Source organism: Pezoporus occidentalis, unplaced genomic scaffold (genome assembly GCF_034315485.1).
Source record: "Pezoporus occidentalis ecotype Australia unplaced genomic scaffold, CSIRO_AGI_Poc_V1 ctg57, whole genome shotgun sequence".
NCBI classification, from domain to species: Eukaryota; Metazoa; Chordata; class Aves; order Psittaciformes; family Psittacidae; genus Pezoporus; species Pezoporus occidentalis.
Window position 1 is genome coordinate 2,462,513 of NW_026915910.1, and position 16,601 is coordinate 2,479,113.

Here is a 16,601-nt window from a genome sequence, read left to right on the forward strand (position 1 = left end):
GTTCAAGCCCAGAGTACACCAGTTGAACATGATATAATTTTTAACATAGTTTCTTTCATAGACACACATGACTCCACATGCGATACCCTTTCCCCCTTGTATCAGCAAAATTAGCAATTAAGACTTTGGAGAATTAACTGTTAATCACCTACTTTTTTTCCCTCAGTAGAAGACTATTTTATGCTACTAAATCACAGCACTTCTCCCTAAAACTGCACAGAGCAATGCCTGCTGTTTAGCAGGGATATGTTTGCAAATATTTCTCTCACCTGTCAGCAACATATTTCAGAGTGTATTTTCAGAAACACAAATCATTCCCATAGCAAGGCATTGGCGCTTTCAAATGTGGATCTACCTAAATGTTTTTAAATATGATTGTATTTTTCAACTCTATATGTATTTTTAAATAATTGAAAAATACAATCACATATATTTTTATATGGAATGATTAGATTAAGTAAAGCATTAAGATTCCAGATGTGTTTTGTACAAGGATTGTCCCAGCCCCAATTACACTCAGCCTGATGTTACCAGCACAGAATCAGTAAAACATTTGCTTTCTTTCTGAACAACTGTACCCTGACCAGGGAATTATACAGCAGGACTGGACCTGCAAACCAGTATTGGACCTTCCTTATGGCAAACTTCTTTTTTTCCCCTCTCTAAAGAGCTGACAGTTATCAGCAGCTCTTTCTGTGACCATTTCTGCTTCAGGGCTGGTGCTCCTATCCAATCCATCCAGTGCTGGATTATGCACTCGGACTCCCCACACACCTCCTACACAGAGGATGCTATTCTTAGGTACAATTATCTATCCTGATTTTAGAAAAGTATTCAGGCTTATGTCTCATTCACTTCTTGAGGTTCCCCAAGAGAATTTACACACTGGGAGAAATTAGGACTGACTGACAGCAGTTCAGCTAATCTCTGGAGAGAGATGATTGTTCCGTCATCAGAACAATTATAGTTCAGGCACATTTCAGCTGAAAGTCATGCTCATTTCACTTACACAGCTTTCCTTCACAATTTTTTTCACCTCTCCATAACCTAGTATGCTTCGAAATGCCAGAAGCAACAACAGTGTTTCTCACTCAGCCCATCTCCTTTCTCCTTGCTATCCCTAAATTCCATTTCTGTAAAGCATTTTAAGAATTTTGCTTAAGTGTAAGATTAAATGATCAAGAACGTATGCCAGCAATTGTACAGCCCTGTAATTCAAGTAATTTAGGATTGTTACCAGTAAAAATGGATGCTGATTTGGAAAGTCATGTATTCATCAGGATCATCCCATTTTGCATACTTATGCCTCATACACCCTGTAAAAGTGTCCTACATAGAGGCTGCCTTCCCTTGCTGCTAAACAACTGCAGAGCTCCAGATTACTTGGGAAAACAACCTTAGTACATCTCATCACCTTCTGCATCACCCACCCTTTGCTTTCAGTTTCAGGCACCTGCTATCTCCTGTCACCATGCACTGAACACCCAGACATCCCAAATGCCTTAGGAGAAAGCTCCCCCATGCAAAGGTCTCCATGCCAGTGCCAGCTAATGGACTTCCCACCTCTGCCCCACATTGTGCTCGCTTTTCTTTGAAGCATTGCATACGTTATGTGGGTCTCACCATGAAATGGATCCGGTGCAAGTTAGAGCTGATGAACTCAAAAAGAGCCCCACAACACAATGTAAGGCTGCACAACAGTATGCACTCTATTAAAGCAGCCAGACGGACAAAACCCCGCATCTAGCTACAGTCTGGTTATCACAGCAGGTCCCAGATAGGTTTTCAGGAGCTGGTTGCTGAAGCATAAAGCCTCCCATGAGCTAGTCAAAAACCTAAAGATCTTTAGCTCTTTACTTTGAGAATATTGTGATTGAGTTGTCTTACTGTTGTTGGTTTCAGATGTCAACCACTGATTTTTGTGAGTTTTATTCCTCTATTTGCAGCTTAAGTCTCAATAACCAAAAACTTTGTCTCTACTCTCCTTCTTTCTTGTAGGTTTTCACACACATTCGTTACAGGAAGAAGACCCAAATTCCTCTTAGTTTAATACACCTTGTAACCTGAAGGATGCATTTGTGTACTAAATTAATTCTCCTGTCTGCTAGCAAAAATGGAAATCAATACAAGTTCAACACTACAACTTGTCTTTTGAAAGGAAAAAAGACAGGTCAATCTATCTAGCTTGCCCAAGAGAAGGCTGAATGGTGGTTTGATCACATCTGAGGGAAGGCAGCTCTGGTTAATCTCAGCAGTTTCTTCTGGTCTAAAAAATAAAAGCTTGAAAAATAATGTATCAGTGTATCTTTTCCCAAAAGCAGACTTTCTCATGACAATTTATGGGGTGGCAGCTCCTTTTAAAGTCGGTGGGAATTTTACCACTAATCAGCACATTTCAAAGTCAGCCTTCAAGTCTTGTCTTCAATAGATCTTTTGGCAGGTCCTGACACACGTTATACTCTATTATCTTTACAGCTTACTGATATAAAGGACAAAATCTTCTAGTCTACTAGCCTATTCTTGCTATGCCCAGCAGCTCCTACACTTGCGGAGATAATGAGATGATTTCTGCTGTATCCCTCCAGCTGGCCAGATGAATACCCTAGGCTCTGCAGCAAGCAAAGACTAAGATAACATTTTGTAATAGTACAGGAGCTAAGCAAGAAAACCAGACTGTCCCAGAGCACCCAAGCCAACTATCTCAGCAGCGTGGGAGATCTTCAGCTACATCATAGCAGAAACAACGATTGCATTGCCCAGAAAAAGTGAATCCTTTACCGTGGAAATAGCAATCGCTCAGAGGCACACAGCACTGTGATGGATCTGATGCAATTTAAACATGTGAGAGTCCAATTCTGCTCTCTTACACCATGAGAAGCCAAGATTAACTACTGATGTCAATGGAGAGTTTCTGGAGGAAAACCACTCTAAAAGCAAGGACAGGACAAAGATATCACTCACAAATAGCAGGGGTTATTAAAAAGATTGGCACCAATGTAAGTATACTGATGCAATTTCTCCACCTTCCTTTTCTTTACAATTGCCACCAAAGAGCCAGCTAAAGCAGGGAGCTGTGCCTGGGGATGACCACCCATAGTACTAGAAATTCACATTTGGCTACTGATAGCAAAATACTACAATAGAAAGAAAGGCCTGGGACAGTTATTGACTGTTAAGGCCAGAAGGGACCGTTTCACAGGCAGGAGAACTGCTTTCACACCACTGTCCAGATCCCACTAATTAGTGTTTCCTGAAAACCTTGTTTAGCAACACCAGAGAAAGGAAAGCACACTGCTTCTCAAAACACTTGCTCTCCTACTAACTTATTCTTTTTAAGGAAGAGTATTTAAAGCTGGGCAAATTCAAGCTAAATACAGTTCAATCTTCCAAAAGCCCAATAATTGTAACAGTCTGCCTGTTCCGTGACCAGAGATGCTGCAGCATGAAGAAGTAGTAAATTACAAAACTCAGCTTGCTCTCCCCAAGGGTTGGAATGATCATTATAATCAATCTGTTGTTCAACATTTAATCTTCAAACAGCCCAAACAAGTGATTTATTACTAGTCTCCATCTGAAACAAAAGCACCCAAGGGGTATAGGTACATCTTTCATGTGGACTGAAGAGCTATAATTAAACACTGATGCTTAAGCAAGCAAGAGAGCACTCCTGAGCAATAGAAGTGAAATTCCATTTACTAGTTGCAGCTAAGTAAATAAACTGACCTAAGATGACTTTTCCCAGTTGTGAAAAAGAATGACTTTTTGACCTTAGCACATGGCTGCAGTAATTAGAAGCAGATGAATTCTGTTTATAAAATCAGGAGGTGCATTCCCCTTTTCCCAAAGTGTGAACAAGCCTCAAGGCATCACTAAATACAAGCTGGGTTTCAGATACAGTGGGAACCTGAGGGACGTGAAGGAACACAGTGTCCAAATAAATTTGACCCGAAATATAGATTGTATGTTGTCCTGGGTTCAGCAGTAGCAGTCACTTGTGGGGCCAGAGGTGAAAGAGTGCTGCATGTCATAAACTGCTTTCCCCTCTACCCCAGAATGAGATTTAACTTCTGGAGCAACATTATCTTACAAACCCTGCATGTCTAGCAACATGTACCATTAACACCTAAAACCAAACAGACTGACCACAGGGCACTTGTTTAAACCACGACATATGCAAACAAGTTTCCAATTTTACACCATTAGAAAGGTTTCTCCATTACACCCAGACAGAAGCTATTCAAGAAAACTACCTCCAACTACAGTGTTCAGAGCAAAACCTTAGAAAAGATTTGATTACATCAAAAGATAACAGAAAGGTTCAAATGATATACAATTCAAATAGCATTTGATATTGATTATGTCTTCCTTGGGAGAATTGACGCAAACAAAGAAATCTGATTTATAGTGCAGAATATGTTAGAAATCATAAACTAAGTTTTCAGCATCACAATGGCTACACATCTGACCTGAAGGTCAAGGAAGGAGAATATTGCTGGTTTTAAAATTTTGACCTGATTACATTTACAGATATGCTAAAAATATATTCACATGGTACTATTAGCCTAATCAAAAACTTTGAACCTGGAGTCAGAGAAGGAGGTAGAGTTGCCAAGGGGCTTTTCTCTTGGAAGCACATTCACCAGAGATATTAGGTGCAGCTTCACTGTGGGGCCAGAGGTGAAAGAGTGCTGCATGTCATAAACTGCTTTCCCTCTACCCCAGAATGAGATTTAACTTCTGGGGCAACATTATCTTACAAACCCTGCATGTCTAGCAACATGTACCATTAACACCTAAAACCAAACAGACTGACCACAGGGCATCAGACACTTCTCAACAGGGCAAAGCAGCAGCTAGACCCAGAGCCACTCAATGCCTTTATGAAGGACCACAGGTCAAGCACCCACTTGTTCTTGGAGCCACAGGCAGCAGGTTGGAAGCAGGCCCAGAGCAGGCAGTGCAGAGCCTTGTGGTATAGGCAAGCATCTCCTGTAAGCACCTCTTATGGGGCAGAGACAAGGGGATAAACTGAGTGGCTCTGGAAAGGCAACATAAAACTTGCAGAATCTGAGGTAAATTGAAGTCCTGCCACGTAACTTGTTTCAGTGTCAAACTTGACACAAAAAATTCAATTTCACCTGCCTGGCCAAGGAGCTGACACCTCTGTATGCTTGGCCACATAAGCAATGCGGTAAGCCTGCAGAGAAAACATGGGTCAATCCATTAATTGTGACACCTTGTGAAGAAGAGCACTATGGATTTTCAAGTCTGACTACTTTTGCAGGGAGAGCAGAACAAGCTCCTGCACATAAAGGGGTCTGACACATTCAACACTGACATTAAGCTGTTGCTACACTGATAATTTGGGAAACTGGCAGAATTCTAACTCCAGTGATTTTCTTAGGGTTTTTTGCTAGCTGCAGTAAGAACTGGGTCATCGGCCCACAGCATTTAAAGAAATACCAGTTCACAACAGCTTTCACCCCTCAAAAACATTTATTCATTAAATGCTCCAGGTCAGTTTACTTTTGGGCTATTAAAAATAATACTTCAGAGCTCATCCACATCCCATATCATTAACTGATTCTCTGTAAGCTCTCAGTTATTCTTAAATACCTAAACAATCGTAAAACACAGGGTGAAGCACTGTGTTGTGTGCCAGCTTCTGAAAATAAGCACTATACTTCAAACACGTTGATAAATGGCTTGGATGCATTCTCAGCAAACTGCAGATGAAAGATTCCTGGGCAAGACTCCTACTGAATTTCCTGGTATTTTGGAGAGGGTGTGTATAATATGGAAAGCCTCATCCGAGACTGTCTATAGATGCACAGTAAAGTACTGCAGTTCAACACACACGCGTGCACACAGGAGAGAAGAGTAAGGTGTTAGGCTGAGGTGCTACAACAAAAAAAAAAAAAATCCAAACATTTCATTATTAAAGTTTCATTGGTAACAGTAAAAATAACAAAGAAGAAGTTCATAACAAGCAAATGAAATGTGGTCCTGAAAGTGGTGGAAAATGGGGGTATTTTTAAATATACTGCAGCAAATTTAGGTGCAGAGCAGTTGGTTTCTCCATGCTGCAAACTACACAACATGGTCCCCTTCCATCAGAAATTACAGAGGTATCTGGACAAAGTTCACAGCTGCAAAAGGCACACACTAAACACTAACCAACATTTTCACCTCACACCACACATCCTGTGCCAGTCTTTGAACCATTCTTTAAAATGCAGCAGCCAATTCATAAATCAGGTTTACAATACTGCAGTGAAACAAACACGCACACACACAGCACGAGACAGGTAGCTGTGATACTACATTGAAAAAGGTCATGCAGAAAGTTGGAGGAGATGTTACTGATGCTAGAAAGGGTTTAACAGAGACAGCTCCAAGATAGATGTGTCTTTTTAAAGGGGGGGGAAGGAAAGGAAAGAAAAAAATGCTCTCAGCACTTCAAGAAGGAAGCTGAAGCACAGAAGATGCTGCTCAACACTAAGAAGAACACTTTGGGGTAATGGTCTTTTAAAATTTGTTACAGAAGCATATAAGCCCCATTTATCTCTCTTTAATCAAAGCTCTCCAATGTACAAATGTGCTGTATGAAAGAGGCAGGTATAGTCTCTTGCAACAAGACTACAGTCTATGAGGAAAGAAATGGGGGAGGAAGACAGGAGGAAGGAAGACATTCTTAGGGACAAGAACTGTCTTATGTCCCAGGGCAGAGATCTGCCCTGCAGATCATCCCACCACAGACCCTGCTTCTCCCAGAACATCTGACTGTGGATGCTTCCATAGTACATATCCACATGCCCCATATCCCTCAGTTCATTTGCCAAGGTATTTTTCTCCCTTGTCAGTGTGTCACTAAACAGTATTATTTTGATTAAATTTTCTATATTTCAAGCTTATGGGAAGCCACAGAGGGGTAAATGATTTCTGACTTGAGTAATACCAGCTAACATTAAAGGGCATTTACCTACTTTGTTTGTTAGATGAGGATAAGGACCACTTACTTACTAGAAACAGTGACAAATCTTCAACTTTATTTCCATTGTAAGCACTGAATTGTCCTGACAAGAGGCAATAGCATTTCTATCACAGCTTTCATTAATGAAGGGTTTCTCAGACCATGGACTGATTTTCTAATGGAACTAGATATACTGCCTCACATGGGTGAACCATTTCGTTTGTTAGCACACTGCATAGTACAAGGCAGATCTTCAACCTCTTGATTCAACTCTGAAGCATACTCAAAGCTTGCTTCCCCACATCTAAAGAGGGAAGCTAATCATTTGCAGAGTGCTCTTTCTTGTTCATCTCTGTCATTGTCTTGCAGGACTGGAAAGGGAATGAAAAATCTGTCCTATCAAAAAAGGTGCTTTTTACAATTTCTCTGACAGACAAGTACTGAGATGGAGAGAACATCTGTAATGCAGAAATAGAATTATGTTGTCCATCAGTCTCTGGGGACAAATGGAAGTTATGAAAACACTTTTTATCAAAGACATCCAAAACCAGCTAGATAACACTTAATATTGGTACATCACATGAAAAATTAAATCATTTTAGAACAGCTCCATATGCTGTACAGCTCCTTGCTACACTGACATGGGAAAAATAGAAATGAAGAACTGAAATTGCAAATGAGGACAAACTCTCCTCATAGCAGTTTTCATGAAGGTAAGAAACATCCTTTATGTATCAGCATGTTTCCTCCAAGGGTTGCAGCAACACTGATGGTTTCCCGCTCCTGACAGCAGGGTCAGGGCCTTTTCTCTTCTGGTTTTCACGATGTTTCCCGTGGTTGTGCTCCAAGACAGTGCTGTCCATGCTCCAAGCCGGTCAGCCACTTCGGCTCATCTCAAACCAGGACCTTTGTGTCAGAAATGCTCCTTTTTTCTCCCACTGGTCAAACGCACTGAAGACAACTGTCCACCGCTAGGACTAGGGGAAAAGAAATCAGCAGGTCATATTAGAGATATCATCCATGAACATGGAGGCTCCATTTCAAACAGGAGGTGCCTCAAGGTCTTGCAAGAAATGCCACTAGAAGGTAATCTTAAAATCTGATCCGGAAGAAAGGGTTTTATGTGTCTGGAGAAACTAGGAAACCTGAAGCAAGAGTCTGCATAACCCTTCTATATGTTTTACATAACCACCATTAAGCCCCCAGATACACAGTCCCATTCTGAAGCTCTCCAAAACCAGATATTTTCATTTTGTATTTTAACAGTCATTTCAGGTGTGACAAACTTTCCCAGCTGTCATGAGTCAAATTCCTTATTAACATCCAAGTTTGCAAAACTGGATGACTAACATTTTCCTCCTCTCTGTTATGCAATGGTAAACACCTACATGTGGCCTCTTCCACCCAGGTGAGTGACAACATTGATTCAAGTTCTTAGGCACATGCAGCCATGGTTTCCACATCAAGTTTTTCCCAGTGAGATCAGTACATACTCTAAGCAAATGTTGCTGAGTCATGGGATTAGTGATGTTTCCCAAATATTAGATTGGTGGTGACTTGAGAAAACCTTAACTTTCAAATTGTCAATCCTCACCTAAAGCCTAGTAAGATGTGAAACATCTTCACTGCTATTTGGATCCTGGATCTGTAAAAGCAGGGCTTGTAATCTCAGTTTATTAAATATGGAGCAGTTGCAAGCACTTCCTTTCTCTTTTTCCTCTGTTAGGTACAAAGCAGTTTATTTTAGCAGAAGTTTGGGGGCTGGTTTTTCTGTTTGTTACTGGATTTTGGGGGTTGTTTTGTTACTTGGTTTTTTTTGGTTGGTTGTTTTTTTTAAAGAGAGGACCTTCTGTGCTGCATTTAAACTTAGCTTGCAGCAACAGTGCTGGATGAAACTCAAAACTAAATTCAAGGGGAAAGATGCAGAGGAGAGGAGTCAGAAGTTGCACGAACAGGCAGCTTCTCTTGAGCCAGATGACCCAAAGCACACTAGGCAATTCTGACAGCAGAAGGGAGGTACAGTTTCCTTAACCCCCCCATTTTTACCCTTATAACCCACAAACAGGGTCTACACTGAAACTGAAAGACACTCTGCAGCTTTCAGTACTAAAATCAGAACTAACAGTCTGAAGAAAAGCAAGGAAATAATTTTTCCAAAGTCCAAACTGAACTGAGGGTTTTTTTTGGCAGACAGCAGGATCACTGCAGGTGATTCTTTACAGCAAAAGGGGATTCCCTTGTATAAACATGGCATGAAACTGTCAAAGCCAGTACCAACTGGTACCAAAAGAAATCTAACAGCAGATAAAAGTTTTCCAGCAGAAGTAGAACACATTCAGTGATATCAAGGCATCAATTCTGCCTGTATTTTCCTAGGGGGCTGCTGAAACACAGTTTATTTTAATGTTTAAACATTTGCTTTCAATGCATTGCACTGATATTTATAAAAACCTCAAGCTCTTATGAGTACATAGAATCACAGAATAGTTAGAGTTGGAAAGGACCTTAAGATCATCTAGTTCCAACCCCCCTGCCATGGGCAGGGACACCTCACACTAAACTGTGTCACCCAAGGCTCTGTCCATGACACTGACTAGCACTAAACACACTGGCTCAGTTCTGAGTGCTTTCCATCCTAAGCTCATATTCAGCTAGATACCTCTATTCCCTTCATCAAGCACTTGCCTTCGAAAAATGTGAAAGTAGGTAAGATCTAGTGGCTGGTTCCTTTCTTTCTGTGTACAAATCAGAAGGCAACTTGGTAAATTACGATATTAAGGGAAAAAAACAAACAAGAAAGGTCTTTACCTTTGCTAGACTACACTTCCGCCTTGATGAAAGGCAGCTCATCCTCAAGGCTTCTCTCGTCTGTAGATTTTAAAACACACATTAAAGGCAACATTTTGTCAGAGTGTAGAAAATAATCCAGAATAAGGGCTGAAGTGACCCAAGTACCTTTCTGTCCAGAAGTGTCCCAAACAACAGGATGAAGAATCCCTAAAAAAATCGCAAAACCAGTTAACAAAACCAGCATGACCACATAATGTTCCTTAAATGCTTCCAGATCCTACTTTATATTTTATATAGATATTGATCTCACCACTGACTTAGATAACAACAATGTGCAAAATGAGTTTATCCACCCAGGTCACACGGGCTCTCTGGGAATGTCAGGAATGGATATCTAACCCATGCTAATTCTCATTAGGAACTGGACTGATGGGTTACATACCAGGACTTTCTCAACCCACTCAGTAGCAGTGTTAGCTAAGAAGAGCTAAGGCAGACTGGGTATACAACAGCACATTAGGTAACAGTGGATGTTTATACTGATGAGTTAACCAAAACCATCTTCAATGACAGTGGGAATTTTCTGCATACTTGTTAATTGAGAAGGATGAGACATCTTTGCAGTTACTGGACATTAACCAGTGTATTTTATGCTTAACACGAATTTATAGTCTTAATTCCTCATCACATTTCACACCAACTAGTTTGTTCCATTACCCATCTGAATTTCCTGTCAATGCAGCATGCCTAGTGCACGCACAACGTAAAACAGTCGAGTCAAAAGGAAAGCTCAGATCTCATTTTACATGCACAATGCATGCTGCCAGCCCCATTTTGATCTGCTACCTTTTCCCAAGCTCACAGTCTAGACACACACTTATGGTTTAAACCCAGACAGTAACTAAATCCCAACACTATTCCCAGTCTCACAGAGTTTACCTGGAAGGCGTTCAGTAGTGCAAATGTAACGTGGAATGCCAGGGAGCGACTGTCGACAATCGTTGCTAATCCAAACCCCCAGGTAAGACCCAGAAGAGGTGTCAGAAGGGCAACATTTTTGCTAATTCGGATCATGCTGCTCAAATCCTGTGACTTGCAGCCTTCTCCAACAGAGGGTCGCCCAGTCTTCACCACAACCACTACCACCACCACCACATTCACAACAATGATACTCAGAGCAGGTACAACAAAGGCCAAAAGGGCTTTTGTCTCATACCAATTGAGCCAGCAGGCTCCACTCCTTAAATACCCATTTTTTGGTTCAGTAATAGCAACAGTGAGGATAGATATGACCAAGGGACATCCATATCCAATAAAGAATGCTGTAGCTATGAATGCAGATCTTGTTATCTTAAAAAAAATAAGTAATAATCCATAGAGAATCAAGAGGCTGAGGGTAAACATCCAAAAAAACAAGGCAAGATAAAAAAAGTGAAGGAAAAAAGTGGCTGCTACACACAGCTTGTAGTTTAGAGCTGTACTGTGCACAATAGCAGCCAAGATGAACAAAACATCAGCAACGAGAAGCGATGTAGCAATGTTGATCAAACAAAAATGGCGCATGTAAGTTATTTCAGTTTTTGTTACATGATGCCAGACAACAGTCTCGATGATAAGGCAGAGAACCAAGCTGAAAATAGAAAGGCCTAACCCTACACGTGTAATGTAATCCAGCACTGCATTTCGCAGCATGGTGGGGGACATCAAAATGGAGAAGGATTTGAATGTCCGATAGTGATGCTTGCAGATGCAAACAACACTGCTGATGTTGTCAGACTTCATTTTGCATGCCCTGTTATCCCATCTCCTTTCAGTAGAGTGCCACCCTACGCACTGAGCCTTGACATTCTCAAGTTTATTCACCTTTTCAAAGATGAGCAAAACGTGACGGAGCTCTTCTGGCAGAGACACCGATAACACCATTCCATTCACAGAAACAGGGTCCAATCGGTTGGTTTCTATAATGGCTCCAAGTGTTGGAAATGCAATGCTGATGGCTTTGGAAGTCTTGGGTAACTTCAAAAGCTCTTCTTTTGGAATGACCACGTGCCCAGTGATATTGGCTGTGGTATTAAACTCCATAGAAAAATCAAAGCTCTTTCCTGAAGTATTTTTATGTACACTGTAGCCTTTTGTAGAGATGAAGTGTTCCTGTATGCTTTCTGACCCATTCTTTAGAAGAAGTTTCCCAGCAAATAAATTCACCGAGTCCAGTAATATTGAACTGGCATTTCTGTCTTTTACAAAAGCCCAGTTGGAAATGACAGAGCTGTTCAGAATATGGTTTGCTATCCTGCTGTAGCTCTGAAACAAACAAGAAAAAAAAATTTTTTTTTGGTATTAAAATAAACAACTTACTATTCTACTGACAGAGTCTCCAGAAAGGCTCCTTTAAATCAAAGTTATTCTTATAAAGGGAATAATTTTCTTTGACAATGGTCCATCCTAGTCAAACTGAAACATCTCATTGGCTTAAACACTAGCAAAATTGTCCTGTTCATATCATAGTTCAAAAGATGATTGGAGAAGCAAGTATAAAGCAGGTGATATTCATGTGACTTGCAGCCACCACTTAATTGAATGCTGACTGTAAAGACAAAACACTGCATGGATGCCCTGGCAAGCTCAGAAACACCTCCTGAAAGACCATAAAAGTAAATACCTGCATTTTTCCTCTATCAACATGCGCTGATAACAGCAGGGAAATCTTCTTTAGCAATTCCACTATATCAGCAATATTTCCTGGAATGGCTGGTGAAGACAGGATATCTGGGATGATGCATGAAAAATCAGCTTGGCAGTTACTATTGCCAAGGTCATCAGAACCAAAATATTTTCCTGCATCTCCAGGCTTCCCATGCACTGGCTTTCCTTTCCCTACAAAAGGAAGGTGTCCTCCAGCCACACTAACATGTCCTCCAGAGCTTGGAAGGAGATCATGCACAGAAATCCTCTGGAGGGAGGAAAATAAATTTGAAGAAAATTAATGAACAGAGTGAAAATGAAGCTACATTTATTTTGTAGTTAAACATTAGGTGCGCTCTTACTAGCACCTAAACATTTGTACATTTATTTTGCTCATTTCAACAGCCAGGCAAGAGGTACAGTGCGGGGGCATGCAATGACTGTGCCAGGCGGCCTGAAACCCACCCAGAGACAAAGCTCACATGAGAAGAATGTCTTGTACAACACACATGAAGGAAGGTGCAAGAACTAAATGCAGTGACTCAGTCTTGAAGTGACTTGAATAAAGTTCTTTATTTTGTTGTTGAGGAGAATTTGCCATGAATTGTCTGATTATTACAGGTGTTGGCATTGCTGTCGTCTCAGGTTCATCCTAGCGTATCATTCTCTTGGTTTAGATCCCCATGAGGAGCATTAACCAAGTGAACAAGGCAACTTCACTTCTGAATTATGTTTTCACACAAGAGTTGCCCAAATTTATTTCCTATTTCTCAATTTAAGATGAAGTTAAAGCTTCTTATCAAAGTAATCTGTGTTTTAGGATCCCCCCCTTCTTCCCTTTGCTTAGGGCTGACAGTGTATAGAGGGAGGGGCTATCTTTGCAAGAAATTATGAGCATAGGTCAAAGTAGACGCATAACAGTTACCTAACCTGAAAAAGGGACTGAACATCCAGGTTTGCACAGGCATCTGTGAACATTTGCCACTTCCTGTCTTCACAGACAAAGCTTGTCTCCCCATGGAAGGAGGGAGAACAAGCCTGAATACAAATAGCTCCATTATCTTCGCAGGGAATAAGATTTATACAGTCTTCTGAAAAACAAATCAGATGTCGTTATAAGGTGTAAGACAGCATATCATGGTCTATGAGGTATCACTGGCATAATGTATTGATAACTGATAATATCTTACAAAGAGCTAACAAAGACACATAGCTATTCACTGTACCTTGCTGATTATCAGTCTCTGATTTACTGAGAACCTGAAAAATAAGAAGTAGAATGAAGATTGAATGTTAAAATAAATATGTAAAAGATGACTCATTGGCACAAGCCAGAAAGGTGTTTCCAAGGGCAAAATAGTCCTTTTGGGATTCAGAAGTCTTTTCAAGGTCCAGAACACAGAGCTCATGGCCCTTTGCTCATACAGACCAACTGACAACTCTTTACTAACAGTTTGTCTCTATATGTTAAGCTTTCAGTTGCACTCCATCAGAAAGCCTGCATTAGACTTAAGTTCTCCAGTTATTTCTCATGTTAATAAGAATGTGACTTGTTGGTGAGAATATGCAATCTATATGACTTTTGCCATAACATACAGATACAGTTCTACAAATACACATACAGGCGGGACCACTTACTGGGACTCTGTGTCATACAGCCAGGCACAATACAGAACAGGTTCCATCACTGCTTGCTCAAATGGTCTATTGTTTACAGTCAGCCAAACCTTGCTAGTCTAGAAACAAAGCTTGGCTATGCAGTGCTTGGGAATCACACTGTTATTGCTGGGTAGAGCAGACTGAATAGCAGATTTCTAACATTACAAGAGTTGTGCTGGAAGTTCCGTGGCATATTGAACATGTTGACTACCTCAAAATATTTTCTCCTGTAGTAGCAGGACAAGGGGGAATGGCTTTAAACTGAAAGAGGGGAAATTTAGATTAGATATAGGGAAGGAAATCTTCCCTGTGGGAGTGGTGAGGCACTGGCTCAGGTCACCCAGAGAAGCTGTGGCTGCCCCATCCCTGGCAGCGTTCAAGACCAGATTGGATGGGGCTTTGATCAACCAGGTCTAATGAAGCTTACCCTGAGAGCAGTGCGTGATGCAGCTGGGAAGAAGTGCACAGCCCAGAGGAGCAGGCAGTGGGCTACCCGCACATCCATCACCTCACATTTACTGCTTTGTCCCTGGAAGAAAGATATGTTAAAGAAGCTTAGATATCTCTGTTTTCACTTTTGAGCACAGTCTGCTTGCTAGTGAGAAAGCACCAAAACCCATCTATCACAAAGACTGCCCTTACTCGGCTTGCAAGGCAATTTTCAGACATTTATCATTTATTATTTTTTTTTCTGAGAATAATTTGTGAAACTTTTATTGAAAAAAAGAAATAAACCTAACACTGGAAGTTACTGCATTAATAATTTACTTGCATTACTGCAAGATGGAGAGCTTATTACAGCCATTCAACCTACAGGGCCATTTTGAAGTCATTTAGGACAGCCTCGCTCTTCTGGGTTCAACACTGCTACTCTCCTCAGGCAGTTCCCAATGAGACCAGCCATATGAGGTAGGAAGCTGGAGCCCTCAGGGCTCAGATATCAAAATCTGAGAAAGAAGGACCAGGCTGAAATAAAGTGCTATTTGCTCTGCAGGAGGATTCAGGCTTCTGCTCCCACCACCAATTTTCCCCACGGTCCTCAGTAAAAGCTTAATATTCTGGGAAGCAACTTTTTGAGGCATATTTGCTTCAGGAAGACAATCCAGTAAAGGGAATGAGGGAAAAATAACGTGTCACATCAAATCTGACTATTAGATGTTATACACGTCCAAGGTAAGTGCAATAGCTTCTGGGATTCAGAAGTAGATTAAGCCATGTACTTGAAAAAAAAAAAAAAAGTAAAAATAAAAATAAAATATAGTGAGCTAAAACACTAAAGCAAGAAACAAATGCATAGTGTCAAAGCAGGACAATGGATGGATTTCAGGAAATACACACATGAAAAGGCTCATCACATCACCATGCCTTGATAAGAGCCACTGAATTTTTCCCCTCAATACATACTGATCAGCATAGATGATGCTGAAATACAGGTGGCCATGCACTGACAGGGCAAAGATGTGTTTTTATAACCAGGAAACTCCAAGCTCTCAGTATCTGACAGCATGAAAGGGCCAGGCACACAGCTGGCTGCCCTTCATCTGTGACATTTGCTCTCCTTACTGTATTTTTAGATCTGCAGGTTTATTACTTATGAAAAGGCCATAAAAGGAAGAGCTAGATCAATGCACTGAATTTCTCTGCTAGCTCTAAAGGAGAACCTTGTGCCAACCTCTTGAATTCAACTGGAATTAGTAAAAGCATTTTCTGGGTTTAAGTTAGCAAACATTAGTTCTTCTAAGGAAATGAAGTGGATAAAAAGTGAACTGAAGACTCGGATCAATATTCCTTAAGAACAGGAGGCAGCTGGGAATCACCTACAGGTTTGAAGCAAAGGGTTGTATCAAATTATTTTCCGGTTTCTGCAGCCATTAAATGTTTACTGTGTGCTCATAGCCCTAATCCCATTTCACAGCTGGGAAACCTTGAGCTCATCATGTTTCATCATTAATATGTATTCAATCTGTATTTAATCACTGATGCAACTCCACCTAGGGCTGTTACCTTTACATGAGGTAGAAATCTGGGACAACTCCAGGTATTTAAGGCTCACCGAGTTACTGGCCCATGTTACCAGTAAAACACTGATCTCGCCCAGTTACGCTGCTTGACTCGTTGTGGAAATCACTTGGCCTCACCACTACCAGAACGTGCCAAGGTAACTACAGTACAGCAACAGAAACTTAGAGCAAAACAAGTATTACAGCAGCAAGTCACTGTCACTTCAGGGAAAAAAAATGGATTTACTGACATAAGGCCATGTGGAAGCATATACAGCTATTTCTCTCCCTCCAGAACTATCATCCTCCCTCTAATCATAAACTACTGCCATTGATGTCTCCATTTTTAAAAAGCTGTAAACACATTACTCCTCTCTCCCAGAGATTTTTGTTCTATCAGGACACAGGCAGATAAGCAGCTGAGTTGTCAAAACCCTCTCACGTGGAAGGCACTTTCTAGCAAGAGAACACTTCCATACCCTCAGATATCTTCC

General features: G+C 40.9%; 1 protein-coding gene across 1 annotated transcript; it reads right to left on the reverse strand.

Moving 5' to 3' along the window:
• Positions 1 to 7,498: 7,498 nt before the first annotated feature.
• Positions 7,499 to 16,399, reverse strand: ADGRF4 (adhesion G protein-coupled receptor F4). The gene is made up of 8 exons (XM_062638451.1): positions 14,516 to 16,399; positions 13,675 to 13,692; positions 13,379 to 13,539; positions 12,426 to 12,716; positions 10,703 to 12,067; positions 9,929 to 9,970; positions 9,782 to 9,841; positions 7,499 to 7,950 (listed from the first exon to the last, which is right to left on the reverse strand). Exons 1-8 carry the CDS (start codon positions 14,610 to 14,612, stop codon positions 7,945 to 7,947), a joined length of 2,040 nt encoding a protein of 679 aa, XP_062494435.1. The 5' UTR covers positions 14,613 to 16,399; the 3' UTR covers positions 7,499 to 7,944.
• Between the last annotated feature and the right edge of the window lie 202 nt (positions 16,400 to 16,601).

Coding starts and splice junctions, on each gene's coding strand:
- ADGRF4 (XM_062638451.1), bottom strand. CDS start 14,612: ATGGATGTGCGGGTAGCCCACTGCCTGCTCCTCTGGGCTGTGCACTTC. Junction 12,717..13,378: donor ATGTTCAGTCCCTTTTTCAG/GTTAGGTAACTG, acceptor TCCTCCCTCCAG/AGGATTTCTGTGCATGATCT. Junction 9,842..9,928: donor GGACACTTCTGGACAGAAAG/GTACTTGGGTCA, acceptor TAAAATCTACAG/ACGAGAGAAGCCTTGAGGAT.